This window comes from Salmo salar, chromosome ssa22 (assembly GCF_905237065.1).
Source record: "Salmo salar chromosome ssa22, Ssal_v3.1, whole genome shotgun sequence".
NCBI classification, from domain to species: Eukaryota; Metazoa; Chordata; class Actinopteri; order Salmoniformes; family Salmonidae; genus Salmo; species Salmo salar.
Genome location: NC_059463.1, coordinates 58,047,253 through 58,066,158, shown reverse-complemented (window position 1 = coordinate 58,066,158; position 18,906 = coordinate 58,047,253). Strand labels below are relative to the sequence as shown.

The window sequence follows — 18,906 nt, the reverse complement described above, 5'->3', positions numbered from 1 at the left end:
AGTCATCATGTTATATACACCTGTACCAGTCATCATGTTATATACACCTGTACCAGTCATCATGTTATATATACCTGTACCAGTCATCATGTTATATACACCTGTACCAGTCATCATGTTATATATACCTGTACCAGTCATAATGTTATATATACCTGTACCGGTCATCATGTTAGATACACCTGTACCAGTCATCATGTTATATATACCTGTACCAGTCATCATGTTATATACACCTGTACCAGTCATCATGTTATATATACCTGTACCAGTCATCATGTTATATATACCTGTACCAGTCATCATGTTATATATACCTGTACCAGTCATCATGTTATATATACCTGTACCAGTCATCATGTTATATATACCTGTACCAGTCATAATGTTAGATATACCTGTACCAGTCATCATGTTATATATACCTGTACCAGTCATCATGTTATATATACCTGTACCAGTCATCATGTTAGATATACCTGTACCAGTCATCATGTTATATATACCTGTACCAGTCATCATGTTATATATACCTGTACCAGTCATCATGTTATATACACCTGTACCAGTCATCATGTTAGATATACCTGTACCAGTCATCATGTTAGATAGACCTGTACCAGTCATCATGTTATATATACCTGTACCAGTCATCATGTTATATACACCTGTACCAGTCATCATGTTAGATACACCTGTACCAGCTATTACTCACTGATGCAAACATGCTGTATCACTCACACACCTGCAAAGAAAACCACAACATGAGGTGTAAAAACAGGTGAATCTACCTGTAGTATCGTGACTGCAGGTACGTTGAGCAGACAGCCTTGGAGACGTGTGAGGCTGAGCCGAAGTCGATGACCTTGACCCTGTAGGGCTGTCTGAGTGGATCCACCAGCATGATGTTCTCTGGCTTCAGGTCAGCATGGATCAGACCCAGAGACTTCAACTTCATCAGCGCCGTCGCCACCTGGTGGGGAAATAGACGTAACACTGAAGGGTTAAACAGCTGTGTGCCAGCTATGAAACACTAAAGGGTTAAACAGCTGTGAGCCAGCTATAAACACTAAAGGGTTAAACAGCTGTGAGCCAGCTATAAACACTAAAGGGTTAAACAGCTGTGAGCCAGCTATGGACACTAAAGGGTTAAACAGCTGTGAGCCAGCTATAAACACTAAAGGGTTAAACAGCTGTGAGCCAGCTATGGACACTAAAGGGTTAAACAGCTGTGAGCCAGCTATGGACACTAAAGGGTTAAACAGCTGTGTACCAGCTATGGACACTAAAGGGTTAAACAGCTGTGTACCAGCTATGGACACTAAAGGGTTAAACAGCTGTGTACCAGCTATGGACACTAAAGGGTTAAACAGCTGTGAGCCAGCTATGGACACTAAAGGGTTAAACAGCTGTGAGCCAGCTATAAACACTAAAGGGTTAAACAGCTGTGAGCCAGCTATAAACACTAAAGGGTTAAACAGCTGTGAGCCAGCTATAAACACTAAAGGGTTAAACAGCTGTGAGCCAGCTATAAACACTAAAGGGTTAAACAGCTGTGTACCAGCTATGGACACTAAAGGGTTAAACAGCTGTGAGCCAGCTATGGACACTAAAGGGTTAAACAGCTGTGAGCCAGCTATAAACACTAAAGGGTTAAACAGCTGTGTGCCAGCTATAAACACTAAAGGGTTAAACAGCTGTGAGCCAGCTATAAACACTAAAGGGTTAAACAGCTGTGTACCAGCTATGGACACTAAAGGGTTAAACAGCTGTGTACCAGCTATAAACACTAAAGGGTTAAACAGCTGTGAGCCAGCTATGGACACTAAAGGGTTAAACAGCTGTGAGCCAGCTATAAACACTAAAGGGTTAAACAGCTGTGAGCCAGCTATAAACACTAAAGGGTTAAACAGCTGTGAGCCAGCTATGAACACTAAAGGGTTAAACAGCTGTGAGCCAGCTATAAACACTAAAGGGTTAAACAGCTGTGAGCCAGCTATGGACACTAAAGGGTTAAACAGCTGTGAGCCAGCTATAAACACTAAAGGGTTAAACAGCTGTGAGCCAGCTATAAACACTAAAGGGTTAAACAGCTGTGAGCCAGCTATGGACACTAAAGGGTTAAACAGCTGTGAGCCAGCTATAAACACTAAAGGGTTCACTCTTTTCAAAGAACATTTTAATAGGACTTTAATGACAATTTAAAGACACAAACACACATTAAGGCTGACACACAGATCAAGTAAGGTAACATGCAATCGTATTGTTTTGGAGAGTTATTTGAGTACAATGTATGGTGAGGTAATAGCCAGGTAACAGGTTAATATGTAACAAATGACTCATTCAGAATAAGCACCAGGTAATTGTCACATTGTCTCTGTATCAATAAAGTTGTATTGTATTGTATTGTCACCTGTTGCAGTATGGGTCTGATGTGTTGTAGTGGCAGGGGGCTGAACTTGCTGTGTTTCAGGAAGTCATACAGGTTCTGCTCCAGCATCTCAAACACCAGGCAGGTGTGACCTTTGTGTTGGAAACACTCGTAGGAACGCACAAAGTTAAACTCGTCGGCGTTCTCCTCGCTCAGACGGTTCAGGATGCCCACCTGGGAACAGAAAGAAAGACTGTACATTTTAGTAATAGTCTAGCTCAAGTTTTGCTAGAATTTCCTCTTGAAGGACAATAGAACTCTATCAATTAAATTGCTCTAGTAACCTCAACATACTAAACAGTCAGTCCTATTTATTATAGTAGTAGGTGCGTCACAATAACATCTCATTTCTCCTGAAGTGTGCACTCAGTCAATACTTCACACAAATCTAAAAAGCATTGGATTGGTGGAGGCATGGGTTAGTGGGACATTACCCCATATTTTTATTTTTTATACCAGTTATTTCCTTTCAAATCAGTGAAGGAAAAGTTAACAACTTAGAGAGGAAGGAGAGATAAATTGGGACTTGGCCCTGGTCTAGTGCTTGCAAATGGTAATGAATGGGAATTGCATCCGCTGATTGGTACTTGGTTTTTTGGCTTGCTCTTCAAGAAATGCTGGGGGACGAGACCGAAGCCAAACCAGAGTTGGCTTGGGGGTGTGGTTTGATGTGGGTGTGTCCTTGCCACCACCAATACACACCCATCTGTCAGAACCTTGCCCACAGAGGTTTCCTCCCCACTCAATCACAACTAACAAACCTCCTGCAGGTTGACTTCAATAACTACAGGCAGATGTATGGTGAGATGCTGGAGGAAGCTTTGAATCAGTCAGTAGCCTCCAGAGAAAACTAAGTTTCTTTTTATAACGTTTAAATGTAGTAACATGTAGAGTAAACAACCCTTTACGTAATACCATAGAAGCAGTGTTCTGCTAATATAACAATGTTCACCTTTCACCGTCATGTACATTTTACATTTTAGTCATTTAGCATGCTGGCCCCCTGTGGGAATCGAACCCACAACCCTGGCGTTGCAAACACCATGCTCTACCAACTGAGCTACAGGGAAGGCTTCCCAGATGATACAGATACTGTGCCTGTCCGCATTTTGTCTGGTGGTAATGGGGTTACTATGATAACATAATCCTTCCTGTGTAGCTAAACCTTCCTGTGTGGCTATACCTTCCTGTGTGGCTATACCTTCCTGTGTGGCTATACCTTCCTGTGTGGCTATACCTTCCTGTGTGGCTAAACCTTCCTGTGTGGCTAAACCTTCCTGTGTAGCTATACCTTCCTGTGTGGCTAAACCTTCCTGTGTGGCTAAACCTTCCTGTGTAGCTATACCTTCCTGTGTGGCTATACCTTCCTGTGTAGCTATACCTTCCTGTGTGGCTATACCTTCCTGTGTGGCTAAACCTTCCTGTGTAGCTATACCTTCCTGTGTGGCTAAACCTTCCTGTGTGGCTAAACCTTCCTGTGTGGCTATACCTTCCTGTGTAGCTATACCTTCCTGTGTAGCTAAACCTTCCTGTGTGGCTAAACCTTCCTGTGTGGCTATACCTTCCTGTGTGGCTAAACCTTCCTGTGTGGCTAAACCTTCCTGTGTAGCTATACCTTCCTGTGTGGCTAAACCTTCCTGTGTGGCTAAACCTTCCTGTGTGGCTAAACCTTCCTGTGTGGCTAAACCTTCCTGTGTGGCTATACCTTCCTGTGTGGCTAAACCTTCCTGTGTGGCTATACCTTCCTGTGTGGCTAAACCTTCCTGTGTAGCTATACCTTCCTGTGTGGCTATACCTTCCTGTGTGGCTAAACCTTCCTGTGTGGCTAAACCTTCCTGTGTGGCTATACCTTCCTGTGTGGCTATACCTTCCTGTGTGGCTAAACCTTCCTGTGTGGCTATACCTTCCTGTGTGGCTAAACCTTCCTGTGTGGCTATACCTTCCTGTGTGGCTAAACCTTCCTGTGTGGCTATACCTTCCTGTGTGGCTAAACCTTCCTGTGTGGCTATACCTTCCTGTGTGGCTATACCTTCCTGTGTGGTGTCTCGTATACAACAGTAGTTCCCTGGTCCAGAATACACAGGGTTTTTCCCTCCCCATATTGACTGATACCTGATCCTGGTCCAGAATACAAAGGGTTTTTCCCTCCCCATATTGACTGACACCTGATCCTGGTCCAGAATGCACAGGGTTTTTCCCTCCCCATATTGACTGACACCTGATCCTGGTCCAGAATACACAGGGTTTTCCCCTCCCCATATTGACTGATACCTGATCCTGGTCCAGAATACACAGGGTTTTCCCCTCCCCATATTGACTGATACCTGATCCTGGTCCAGAATACACAGGGTTTTCCCCTCCCCATATTGACTGATACCTGATCCTGGTCCAGAATACACAGGGTTTTCCCCTCCCCATATTGACTGATACCTGATCCTGGTCCAGAATACAAAGGGTTTTTCCCCTCCCCATATTGACTGATACCTGATCCTGGTCCAGAATACACAGGGTTTTCCCCTCCTCATATTGACTGATACCTGATCCTGGTCCAGAATACACAGGGTTTTCCCCTCCCCATATTGACTGATACCTGATCCTGGTCCAGAATGCACAGGGTTTTCCCCTCCCCATATTGACTGATACAATTAAATAATTAAAAAAGACAATGCAAGTAAAAGATATCTACTAAAAGTTTAATGCAGAGTGACAGGTTTCTTTTCATTTCGAGACATCAAGCCCCTCAGGCCGTCATGTTGCAAATCTCCATAGATCCATCTGTGAACAGTCGCTGTTCTATGACCAATGGCAGTTAGGATCGATGCTATCTGACAAACAAACAAACAAACAAGTCCTCTGTTGAAGTTTGAACAGGTCAGACTAAACCTAACTAAAATTCTGTTCTCCCCACTGAAAACCGCTGGTGAGCAGGCAAAGAGACTGGCAGCGTAGATCAGCTCCTGGCACCTCAAAGATACTGGTCGGTCACACAACAACAACAAAAAAAATCCACTTTGTCATTATGGGGTAATTGTGTGTAGATAGGTGAGAAAAGATATACTTCATGCATTTTTTTATTCAGGCTGTAACACAACATTTGGAATAAATCAAGGGGTATGAATACTTTCTGATCACGAATTATAATCCATCCAAACTAGGCCCATCTCAAATGTATATGTAACCGGTGTGAAATGGCTAGCTAGTTAGCGAGGTGCGCGCTAATAGCGTTTCAAATCAGTGACGTCACTCGCTCTGAGACCTTGAAGTAGTTGTTCCCCTTGCTCTGCAAGGGCTGTGGCTTTTGTGGAGCGATGGGTAACGATTCTTCGTAGGAGGCAGTTGTCGATGTGTGCAGAGGATCCCTGGTTCGAGCCCAGGTAGGGGCGAGGAGAGGGACGGAAGCTATAACTGTTACATATAAACGATAAATGAAATAAACCAGGAAGCCTAATAGTATTGTTCTGGGGGAAAAAATGCCTCTGTAGTGGATTAATACACTGTATATATGGATAACATGAACGTAGGTAGGCTACTTGTTTATGCCAGACAAAACCAGAGGTAATTAAAACAAGCGCTTTCTGGTCACTAATGTCGATATGTGTGCCAATGTTGATGAATTGTCATTGATCAACATTCAAGGTGCGGAACTTTTTGGTTCTGAAGCACAAAGATGTTTTTTTGAAAGAAGAATTTGGTGCAACGCCGTAGGGTCTATGTTAGCTACCACATCGAATATGTAAAGGTATAAATAGAAAATACAAATGGTAGGCTAACAGCCTACCATTTTCACACTGGTGACCCCAAAAACATTCTCACTAGGCTAGCTCATCCGAAATGTGTTGATTGACAGTCTGCTGGTCCAATCAGAGGGCTGAATGTGCGTTTCACTAGCCAGTTAGTTGAACTGGTTTTTTTTGTTGTAAGTGCAATGCTGCAGCTACTGTCTCCGGCTGCTTGGAGTAACCACGTAGACTTTTGTAAAAAAAATACATTACAAAACCTGGTCAGATAATTTCAAGTCATCAGTCTCAAATCATTATATTTTCTAAGAAGCCGAGTTTTCAGTCATCAAATTTGTGACTCGAGTCCAAGTCATGTGACTCGAGTACACACATCTACATCGAGGCTATGTCTGCGTGATGCAGTGGGTTCCCTTGCTGGTCTTCTCCCTGTCGCATGTTGTGCTGCAAACTGGACCTCTCTGAAACAACTGAAGCAGGCCAGCCTCATATACAATGTACTTCCTCATCTTATGAGGTGGTGTTGACTGGAAGGGCCTGTGACAGGGTGATACAACAGACAGACATGTGGTTAAATTGCATTTTGTTAGAAAAGGACAAAGCTTTTTGATAATGTACTTCACAACCAAAATGACTCTACTGCTTGTATCTGCTGGGTTGAGGAATTAACCTACTAACCTGTAACTAGCTTGCAATCGCTAGCATTATCAAATAACAAAGTTACATAACCAGCAGTATCTAGACAATACACAAACCTGGTATGAGCACGACCTAACTAAATTGTAATGGAGGTAGCTGGCTAGCTAGTTAGGTTTATGTTAGTTAAAAATGTCAGCTAGCCTGCCCAGTTTGATCTAAAAAGATAGCTACCTACATAACCAGCAATAACGTTATCGAACGTCGTTAACTAAGTCATACCAGGGAGGTCATTATCTCTGGTTATACTCACCACCAACAGACGGACGTCAACCACCTATTCCGCATACCCAGGATCCTTCGGCAGGGCATGAAAACCACATCACTTTGGCTGTGGAGGCATGGCTTCCGTTGAACGTGTTGGGGGGGGGGCGATGGAAGAATAGAGCCCCATTCAATGAAAGGAAGCAGGCAGAGGGGGCAAATTGCACGTGGAGCTTGGCAAAAGGGGGCATGATTTTGTTAACAATTTAAATCCAAACCCCAATCTTCATTTGGCCCATAATTCCACCCATACAACGACAAAGGCCTAGGGATATATACACAGAGTATATTAAACATTAGAAACACCTTTCCAGGACAGACTGACCGGGTGAATCCAGGTGAAAGCTATGATCCCTTATTGATGTCACTTGTTAAATCCACTTCAATCAGTGTTGATGAAGGGGAGGAGACATGATTAAAGAAGGATTTTTAAGCCTTGAGACAATTGAGCCATGGATTATGTGTGTGTCATTCAGAGGGTGAAGGGGCAAGACAAAAGATTTAAGTGCATTTGAACAGGGTATGGTAGTAGGCGCCATACGCACCGGTTTGAGCAAGAACTGTCAAGAACTGCAACATTGCTGGGTTTTTCACGCTCAACAGTCTCCTGTGTGTATCAACATTAGTCCACCACCCAAAGGACATCCAGCCAACTGTGGGAAGCATTGGAGTCAACATGGGCCAGCATCCCTATGGAACGGCTTTCGACACCTTGTTGAGTCCACGTCCCGACGAATTGAGGCTGTTCTGATGTTTTGTAGACTGTGTACATCCTTTAAGGAGGGTTCATACAGACATTGGCAAGTCCATTTCAATGACTTTTTCAAGCAATTAAAGAGTTTTTTTTTAAGTACCTCAATGTTCTACAACTGTATAATTTATATAAATTGTACATTATGGTGACAAAACTACAAACTCTGTTATATACGTGTGCTGTATGAGCTTTAAACCTGTACATTTCCACTGTCCCCGTTTCTCTCATGTAAGAAGAAGCCAGTGTTTTCCTCTCTTGTTTCTGAGTAACTTGGGTCACGCGGCCAAAGACAAAGAACCTCAGAGTGACCACGGTTTTTGGTCCATCCTGTTCTTTTAGTGACCTTCAAGGACACAGCTGAGATATGAAGAGAACAGAGGCTAGCTTGAGCAGCAGTTATCACTTGCTATGTTCCCATTATGATCTCACACACACACACACACACCTGCTAAACTGCCAGGTAGACAAGAGGTTGTATTTTTCCCTATAAAGGCTGAGACCCAAATCTTGTTTGTTGGGCTCTTAACGCTGCACTGTTGAGTGGATTGTTAACAAGCTCCAGATTTGCAAATCTTATAATAAATATATTATAATAGACAACATATAGGGCGTAACATAGAACCACTTTAAGAACACCACATTTTTGGGGGGCCAAGCAAATGCATTGATATTAAACTTGTTATTCAATTAAAAAAATAACAGAATAATGGACTTGCCTGACTAAATAAATTGGATGCATGCATGACCATTTTCCTTCAGCCGATGAGACCGACACAGGAACACATAACAAAGCCATGAATAGCGGTAACATTAAATCACACCATCGCAGTTTTTATAATGACAAAACGACCCCAAAAAGTTCCTTTTGTAATAGAAGGATTTGTATAGAAAGCCAAGTTGAAGACAGAATTAGGATGTTATTATGAGAACGACAACGTGGTTTATAAAAACAACAGAGTAGTGAAACACCCTTTTAGAATATTCTCTTATCCAGAGCGACTTACAGTTTAGTGAATTCATCTTATGATAGCTAGGTAGGAGAACCACATATCAGTCAGTCAGTCATAGTAAGTACACTTCCCCTCAATAAAGAAGCTATCAGCAAAGTCATAGCTAGTAAAGGTCCCGTGTGGCTCAGTTGGTAGAGCATGGTGTTTGCAACGCCAGGGTTGTGGGTTCGATTCCCACGGGGGACCAGTACGGGTGGAAAAAAATGTATGAAATGTATGCATTCACTACTGTAAGTCGCTCTGGATAAGAGCGTCTGCTAAATGACTAAAATGTAAATGTATGGGCTGAGCGGGGCTTGCCCTCCCTTAAAGATGGGAAGGGTTTGAGCATAGCCTGAAAGTAAAGAGGGGCAGTTCCACTTGCTGTGGTGGCTATTCAACAGCCTGACGGTCTGGGGGTAAATACTATCGGCCAGCAGGTAACCTAGTGGTTAGAGCGTTGGGCCAGTAACCAGCAGGTAACCTAGTGGTTAGAGCGTTGGGCCAGTAACCAGCAGGTAACCTAGTGGTTAGAGCGTTGGGCCAGTAACCAGCAGGTAACCTAGTGGTTAGAGCGTTGGGCCAGTAACCAGCAGGTAGCCTAGTGGTTAGAGCGTTGGGCCAGTAACCAGCAGGTAACCTAGTGGTTAGAGCATTGGGCCAGTAACCAGCAGGTAACCTAGTGGTTAGAGCGTTGGGCCAGTAACCAGCAGGTAGCCTAGTGGTTAGAGCGTTGGGCCAGTACCCAGCAGGTAACCTAGTGGTTAAAGCGTTGGGCCAGTAACCAGCAGGTAGCCTAGTGGTTAGAGCGTTGGGCCAGTAACCAGCAGGTAGCCTAGCGGTTAGAGCGCTAGGCCAGTAACCAGCAGGTAACCTAGCGGTTAGAGCATTGGGCCAGTAACCAGCAGGTAACCTAGTGGTTAGAGCGTTGGGCCAGTACCCAGCAGGTAGCCTAGTGGTTAAAGCGTTGGGCCAGTAACCAGCATGTAGCCTAGTGGTTAGAGCGTTGGGCCAGTAACCAGCAGGTAGCCTAGTGGTTAGAGCGTTGGGCCAGTAACCAGCAGGTAGCCTAGTGGTTAGAGCGTTGAGCCAGTAACCCGAAAGGTTGCTTAGAACGAATCCCCGGGTTGACAAGGTAAAAATCTGTCGTTCTGCCCCTGAACAAGGCAGTTAACCCACTGTTCCTAGGCCGTCATTGTATATAAGAATTTGTTCTTAACTGACTTGCCTAGTTAAATAAAGCTAAAATAAAAAAATTCAGTCTGATAGTTTTTGCCATGACGCTGCTATACTGCCCATGTCTGAGTGATGGAAGCGGGGAGAACAGGCCATGGCTCGGGTCCCTGATGATCTTCTTGTGTACTGGAGGCCAGGCAGTGAGCACCCAAATGGTACATTGGGCTGAGCGTACCACCCTCTGTAGCACCTTGCGGTCCGCGGCGGAGCCGTACCAGGCGGTGTTGCACCCCCGAAAGTATGCTCTCGATGGTGCTTCTGTAGAACACTGAGGGGCCTCACGGACATGACGATTTTCTTCAGTATCCTAAGTTGAAGAGTCGCTGTCGTGCCTTCACCACGGTGTCCATGTGATTTGACCAGTTCAGCTCATTCGGAGATGTGTACGTAGAGGAACTTAAGTTTTTGGCCGTCTCCACAGCAGCCCCGTTGATGAGAATGGGGGAATGCTCAGCCTGGATTGTCCTGAAGTCCACAATCAGCCCCTTTGTTTTTCTGACATTGAGTGAGAGGTTGTTTACCCGGCACCACGCCGTCAGAGTGCCTACCTCCTCCCTGTAGACAGTTTTGTTGTTGTTGGTAAGCGAACTTGATGGAGTTGGAACTGTGTGAGGCCACGCAGTCGTGGGTATACAGGGAGTACAGGAGGGGACTGAGGACACACCCTTGTGGGACACCACCCCGAGTTGAGGATCAGTGTGGAGGAGGTAATGTGGCCTACCGCCACCACTTGGGGGGGGGGCGTCTCGTCAGGATGTCCAGGACCCAGCTGCATAGGGAGGAGTTCACTCCCAGGGACGTTAGTTTTGTGGTGAGCTTAGAGGGCACTATGGTACTGAAGGCTGAGCTGTAGTCGATGGAACTGCACCCTCACATATGCATTTCCTTTTATCCAGGTGGGTGAAGGCAGCGTGCAGTGCAATGGCGATTGCGTCATCCGTGGATCTGTCAAGGGCCGGCAGGCAAATTGTAAAGGGTCGAGTGTGTCGGGGATGGAGGTGGTGATGTGGACTTTGAATCATTTCATGATGAAGGAAGTGAGTGCTACTGGTCAGTGGTCATTCAATTCAGTTACTTCCTCTTTCTTGGCCCCCGTGATGATAGGGGACATCTTGAAGCAGGTGTGGATGGCGTCTTGAGCTAGAGAGAGATTGATAATGTCAGAAAACACAACAGCCAGCTGGTTTGAACATACTCTGAGGACGTGGCTTTGGATGCAGTCTCGATCAGCAGCCTTACGAAGGTTAACTTGTTTGAATGACCTACACACGTCCTCCGTGGAGACCGTAAGTACGTATCCCTCCTTGCCCCCAGGGGATTTTCCTCGGCCGCTCAAAGTCCTCATTGTGCTCGAAAAAGATGTTCAGCTCGTCCGATAGGGCGGCGTTGGTGTCCGCGACGTGGCTGGCTTTCTTTTTGTAATCCGTGATCGTTAGGGACACCTGCTCTGGGAGAACTTGTGAAAGTTGAACACCAGGCTGTCCGCAGCATTCTGAATAAGTTTGTAGGGATTTGACAACATTAATTCGTTAGGGATATTAAATCCAACGTGGATCCAGGCATAACTGTTTTCACCGGCATAACAAATGAGACACCAAAATGGTTCTGGACACCTGTTTTTCAGCACTTGGGCTGTTGTTGCCTTGCATAGACTATCACAACAGCTGTTCTTCACTTGACTGTCAGTCAGAAAATTCCTTCCTGGATCAGACGATGTGTGAAAATATCAGAGTAATTAAAAACAGCTCGACACCAAATGCGCACCCAACAAGTATAATAGCATAATTAGAAATATTCTATTTCATTAAACTAGGAAATGATTATTTTACAATGACGGCCAAACCCGGACTACGCTGGGACAATTGTGCGCCGCCCTAATGACAGTATCGATTTAGGTTTTAAGTATCATGGTTAGGTGAGTCGGTTTGAGACATTCGATTTCGTAATGCAGACATTATTTTGGGATTTATGTGCCCATGAAAATAGTTTTCACCCCGTTAACATAAGGAGACAGGAAATGTTACGTAGTTACACTGCATTACTGAGATCTCTATACAACAACAATAAAAATGTCTGACAGATTGAACCTTGTAAGAATCCTGGAATCTATGGTTAATTTAACTGACTAATTAAATGCAAGGACAGAAAAGTAAATGTTTTATGTCACACGAATTTGGACCAATCCGTCAAGACGCCAACCGTGAGAAAGGCTTAAACGTCAACTTGTGAGTTATATTGAATATAGCTATGATCCCCCTTATAGAATAATGTAATGAAATGAAAATAAATTGGCTGATTATTATCAATGACTTTATCAACAGATTTTGCAAGTTGTCCAGTGTAGAAAATCCTCAGTGCTACCCAGTTTCTAGACAGAACCATTTACTAGCTGTGACACACTCACGTTCCAAACTCTGTTTTAGACCAGACTGACTTTAAGACCAAAATGATCCAATTTACACTTCCTGGTACATTTTTGACACTAGACTAAATGAGTCTGATTCATATCGATGCAACATAGGCTGTTTTCAAGGGGATTGGTTGCTTTTTAGAGGCTGTCGCTCTAAGGTCTATGGAACATTTCCTCTTGAAAGGCAATAAACGTCTAGCCAGGTATCCAAGCTCATATGCTCTCACGTCACAAAACTATGAAGGTGAAACAGATCACATTAGTTAATCCCTAAGTCACAGTATCAAGTGATATGCTCTCACGTCACAAAACTATGAAGGTGAAACAGATCACATTAGTGTGGAATCCAGGCTAATAAACGTCTGCCAGTTCAAGCTATATGCCCCCAAGTAATCACATTAGTGTGGAATCCAGGCTAATAAACGTCTAGCCAGGTATCCAAGCTGATATGCTCTCACGTCACAAAACCATGAAGGTGAAACAGATCACATTAGTGTGGAATCCAGGCTAATAAACATCACCAATTAAATCAACCATCCGTAACAGACTAACGTAGTACCACACAACCTGAAGGGCGATAAACATGAATTAACCAAATCAATTCAGATCAAATAAATGACTCACCTCGATCTGGCCCTGTCGTGCGTACGAAGGGTGGTTCTTGAGGATCTTGATGGCCACGATCTCATTGGTTCCCCTCTTCCAACACTTGGCCACCTGACCGAAGGTCCCCCTCCCCAGGAACTCCAGCACCTCATAACTACAGGAGACTGAACACAGAATCTCATGCTGCACCAGCTGGTAGTCCCCCTCTCCGTTGGAGCTGGAGCTCTTGGTGGTGGGGGCCGAGTGGGGGATGGACTGGCCCGTACCCCCTCCTCCTCCTCCTCCCCCCCCCGTACGCGTGGAGAAGACGGGAGGAGGGGCAGAGAGCTCCTCCAAGATCTGAACACTCCCACAGCCACTCCCGCTCCCTTTGACGACGACGTCGTCGTTCTTCCTCTTCTGGCCCTGTCGTCGTATCCCGTTCCCCATGCTGGCCGTCTCAGAGTTTGTGTGCGAGGAGTGTGTGTAGTGGTCGTTGAGGCGGCGACTGGAGCCCCGGGGGAGGTTGCCCGTGCTGTCTGCTGGCCTGACCACCACCTGGCCACGGGAGCCTGGGGCGGGAGGGAACACTAACGCAGAAGGGGCGAAGGGGGGCACCGCCATGCCTAGTGCAGGGGTGAAGGAGTAACCCCCTACTCCCTGCTGGCCCCCCACGGAACCGTATGGGCAGTCAGAGGAAGCGTCCCAAACACAGTTCTCCACCTTCATCTTCTTGACACGGCAAAATGCGCTGGAGGAGCTGGAGGGAGCTGAGAACACCTGGAGCTGGGAGGACATACCTGAGGAGAGGAGGGGACAGAGACAAGCAGAGATCCTATCAATGAGGGACTTATCTTGTACAGTATTTACCATGTCATCACGACCTTGATGAAAGCTCTTAGCAAAAAAACATTACATGTTACAGAATGCTCATTTAGCTAGAAATACATACTGTGAATATGTGACGTGTCCATTTCATCTGTCTGCTAAATTCTTCTATCAGCCAAAGACTGACTCCTGAGCCTTTGTTCATGAAGCATCTCAGAACAGGAATACTGAACTAGTATGTGTTTTCTCTTTTAGATAAAGATGACATGGGCACGAGAGATCTGGGCTCTGGGCCCGTATACACAAAGCATTTCAGAGTAAGAGTGCTGATCTGGGATCTGTAATTATGAAATAAAAGGGCAAAACTGATCCCAGATCCAGCACTCTTACTCTGAAATGCTTTGTGGATACGGCCCCAGATCTCTCCTTGTCTATTCATTACAATCTAAAAGAGAGAACTGATCCCAGATCCAGCACTCTTACTCTGAAATGCTTTGTGGATACGGCCCCAGATCTCTCCTTGTCTATTCATTACAATCTAAAAGAGAGAACTGATCCCAGATCCAGCACTCTTACTCTGAAATGCTTTGTGGATACGGCCCCAGATCTCTCCTTGTCTATTCATTAAAATCTAAAAGAGAGAACTGATCCCAGATCAGCACTCCTACTCTGAAATGCTTTGTGGATACGGCCCCAGATCTCTCCTTGTCTATTCATTAAAATCTAAAAGAGAGAACTGATCCCAGATCAGCACTCCTACTCTGAAATGCTTTGTGGATACGGCCCCAGATCTCTCCTTGTCTATTCATTAAAATCTAAAAGAGAGAACTGATCCCAGATCAGCACTCCTACTCTGAAATGCTTTGTGGATACGGCCCCAGATCTCTCCTTGTCTATTCATTAAAATCTAAAAGAGAGAACTGATCCCAGATCAGCACTCCTACTCTGAGACACTTGGTGAATACAGGCCCAGGAGTTTATCCAACTTCTTACAATGTGTAATCATAATGTCCTCATCTCCTCTCTCACCTAGGCTGCATCTCGTCTCCTCTCACCTAGGCTGCTAGCATACATCTCATCTCCTCTCTCACCTAGGCTGCTAGCAGGCATCTCATCTCACCAAGGCTGCATCTCGTCTCCTCTCACCTAGGCTGCATCTCGTCTCCTCTCACCTAGGCTGCATCTCGTCTCCTCTCACCTAAGCTGCATCTCATCTCGTCTCCTCTCACCTAGGCTGCATCTCATCTCGTCTCCTCTCACCTAGGCTGCATCTCGTCTCCTCTCACCTAGGCTGCATCTCGTCTCCTCTCACCTAGGCTGCATCTCGTCTCACCTAGGCTGCATCTCGTCTCACCTAGGCTGCATCTCGTCTCCTCTCACCTAGGCTGCATCTCCTCTCACCTAGGCTGCATCTCATCTCCTCTCACCTAGGCTGCATCTCCCCTCTCACCTAGGCTGCATCTCCCTCTCACCTAGGCTGCATCTCTCTCTCACCTAGGCTGCATCTCATCTCCTCTCACCTAGGCTGCATCTCATCTCCTCTCACCTAGGCTGCATCTCATCTCCTCTCACCTAGGCTGCATCTCATCTCCTCTCACCTAGGCTGCATCTCATCTCCTCTCACCTAGGCTGCATCTCATCTCCTCTCACCTAGGCTGCATCTCATCTCCTCTCACCTAGGCTGCATCTCATCTCCTCTCACCTAGGCTGCATCTCATCTCCTCTCACCTAGGCTGCATCTCATCTCACCTAGGCTGCATCTCATCTCACCTAGGCTGCATCTCATCTCACCTAGGCTGCATCTCATCTCACCTAGGCTGCATCTCATCTCACCTAGGCTGCATCTCATCTCCTCTCACCTAGGCTGCATCTCATCTCCTCTCACCTAGGCTGCTAACATGCATCTCTTCTTCCATTGCCTGGCTGCACTATAGAAGTCTTTGGAGAGTTGGTTGAAGCTAGTTGTGATGATTCTAACTGCATTGTGGGTTAAGGGCTTGTAAGTAAGCATTTCACGGTAACGTCTACTACACCTGTTGTATTCGGCGCATGTGACAAATACAATTAGATTTGAACTGTGTCGAGGAGAAACCTGCGTCCCAAATGATCGAACGTAGTGCACTAAATGGGCTGTAACAAAACCCTCCAAGGTAGTTTGCTAGCTCTCCTGGAGTACAAAACTGGACAGTTTTATCTCAATCTCTTCATTCAAAGACCCAATCATGGACACTCTTACTGACAGTTGTGGCTGCTTTGTGTGATGTATTGTTGTCTCTACCTTCTTGACCTTTGTGCTGTTGTCTGTGCCCAATAATGTTTGTACCATGTTGTGTTGCTGCAATGTTGTCATGTTGTGTTGCTACCGTGTCGTCATGTTGTGTTGCTACCGTGTTGTCGTCATGTTGTGTTGCTACCGTGTTGTCGTCATGTTGTGTTGCTACCGTGTTGTCGTCATGTTGTGTTGCTACCGTGTTGTCGTCATGTTGTGTTGCTACCGTGTTGTCGTCACGTTGTGTTGCTACCGTGTTGTCGTCACGTTGTGTTGCTACCGTGTTGTCGTCACGTTGTGTTGCTACCGTGTTGTCGTCACGTTGTGTTGCTACCGTGTTGTCGTCACGTTGTGTTGCTACCGTGTTGTCGTCACGTTGTGTTGCTACCGTGTTGTTGTCACGTTGTGTTGCTACCGTGTTGTCGTCATGTTGTGTTGCTACCGTGTTGTTGTCACGTTGTGTTGCTACCGTGTTGTTGTCACGTTGTGTTGCTACCGTGTTGTCGTCACGTTGTGTTGCTACCGTGTTGTTGTCACGTTGTGTTGCTACCGTGTTGTTGTCACGTTGTGTTGCTACCGTGTTGTCGTCACGTTGTGTTGCTACCGTGTTGTTGTCACGTTGTGTTGCTACCGTGTTGTTGTCACGTTGTGTTGCTACCGTGTTGTTGTCACGTTGTGTTGCTACCGTGTTGTTGTCATGTTGTGTTGCTACCGTGTTGTTGTCATGTTGTGTTGCTGCCATGCTATGTTGTTGTCTTAGGTCTCTCTTTATGTAGTGTTGTCTCTCTTGTCATGATGTATGTTTTGTCCTATATTTATTTCAAATGTTTAATCCCAGGCCCCGTCCCCGCAGGAGGCCTTTTGGTAGGCCGTCATGGTAAATAAGAATTTGTTTTTAACTGACTTGCAAAATAAAAACACAGACCACAGCCCTTATCTAGTGTCTGACTGTCAAGTTGTTGACAACAACGTTGTTCAAAAACAGCAATCTAGCTAGTGTGCTCAAGACAACTGCACTTATCAACATTATACATGTTATACTAGCCATTTATGATACAAAGAAAAGAGAAGGAGCTTCTCCATCTAAACTGTTTTCCATCTAGGTTGACCATTGCAATGTTTAGGCCAAGACAGTGGACTCTCCTGAGACCAAGGCCTAGCTAGATAACTATCAAAATGTATATATATATATAGATAGTTTGGGAACCCCTGATCTATTCAATATGATCAAGTTTAATTGTATTTGTTACCCATTTCTCAAACAATACAATCGATCAAATGCAGAAAAGTAAAAACAGAGCTAGCCGAGATTGTCGTTCCTGAAGACATAGACAACTACAGTGGCTAGCTGGCTAACTTGAGCTACTTATCCCATTAAGCCTAGTTAGCTAACGTAGTTAGAAACGTCAATATACCACTCGGATGTAACCCAAACGAAAACATCGTGTTTGAGACATAAAACCATATACATACCTGATTTGATTTCACAGTCTAATGTCGATGATAAATACAGTCATCAATTGAAATCCCACACAGGCCAGCAGAATGATCTTGATTTAGCTAGCTGACGTTCGCTATTTTGCCGATTAACTCGTAACGCTAGGCCTTCATTTCATTGTTTTCCAACGACAGAGAAGTAGATAAGCTGACACACACAACTCGCGAGGGGTTTCGGTCGGAAACAGTCGACTCGGTTGTAATAAAAATTAAATAAAAAGTAGTTACATAATAAAACGTATTTCTGTAAATTAAAAAAACACTTCTTTTATAAGCTAAAAACCCCGATCATAAGACCACTTAACAGCAGACCGCTGTGAAGCAAGCCGGAAATAATAAGTACTTCTGGGTCACGGATTCTTCTTCTGCGGTGGGGTTTATCGGTGGTTGGCATCCAACGTTATGGTGCATTACAGCCACCTACTGTACTGGGGTGTGGGCCAGAGATCAGGACAAACTAAATCCTACCTGCCAGCCCCGTTGCGCTCAAAAAATAAAAAATATTTGAGACTATATCTAATGACGTTCTACTCAATATACTCTTTAAACTAATTTCCTGTATCCCCTTCTCCCTCATACTAGATCTCAGCCTCTCTCTTTCCCTCTGATACTGCCCAAACTGTAGCGATACATGTTCCACGGTCCCTGTTTCCTGGTAATAATCACACTTTCCCGTTGGATGCTTTCCCATCACATTTAAGGTCTTATTCGACTGGCTGTGTCCCACCCTTAATCTTGTAAAAATAGCCTCATCTCTCCTATCCCATCTTGCTGTCCTCCCCTCCCTGACTTTCCTCTGTACTTGAAATAAATGCCTGCCCTTAGTATCACTATTCCACTGCTCCTGCCATCTCTGCACCATCACTGTCCATATCAGGCTTTTAACCTGCTCCTGCCATCTCTACACCATCACTGTCCATATCAGGTTTTTAACCTGCTCCTGCCATCTCTACACCATCACTGTCCATATCAGGCTTTTAACCTGCTCCTGCCATCTCTACACCATCACTGTCCATATCAGGTTTTTAACCTGCTCCTGCCATCTCTGCACCATCACTGTCCATATCAGGCTTTTAACCTGCTCCTGCCATCTCTACACCATCACTGTCCATATCAGGCTTTTAGCCTGCCATCTCTACCACCATCACTGTCCATATACAGGCTTTTAACCTGCTCCTGCCATCTCTACACCATCACTGTCCATATCAGG

At 45.1% G+C, this 18,906-nt stretch overlaps 1 protein-coding gene across 3 annotated transcripts in view; it reads right to left on the bottom strand.

Annotated features, from left to right (window-relative positions):
• The window catches only part of LOC106583767 (homeodomain-interacting protein kinase 1), a 57,777-nt gene extending 39,747 nt beyond the window's left edge, over nucleotides 1–18,030 (bottom strand). For all 3 annotated transcript variants that reach the window (XM_014168326.2, XM_014168328.2, XM_014168329.2), the window contains exons 1-4: nucleotides 17,673–18,030; nucleotides 13,142–13,902; nucleotides 2,414–2,605; nucleotides 792–973 (exon numbers count right to left, since the gene is read on the bottom strand). In XM_014168326.2, coding sequence (XP_014023801.1) covers nucleotides 792–973; nucleotides 2,414–2,605; nucleotides 13,142–13,900 — 1,133 coding nt within the window. In that variant the 5' untranslated portion in view covers nucleotides 13,901–13,902; nucleotides 17,673–18,030. The remainder of the gene's footprint in view (nucleotides 1–791; nucleotides 974–2,413; nucleotides 2,606–13,141; nucleotides 13,903–17,672) is intronic.
• Nucleotides 18,031–18,906: the final 876 nt, after the last annotated feature.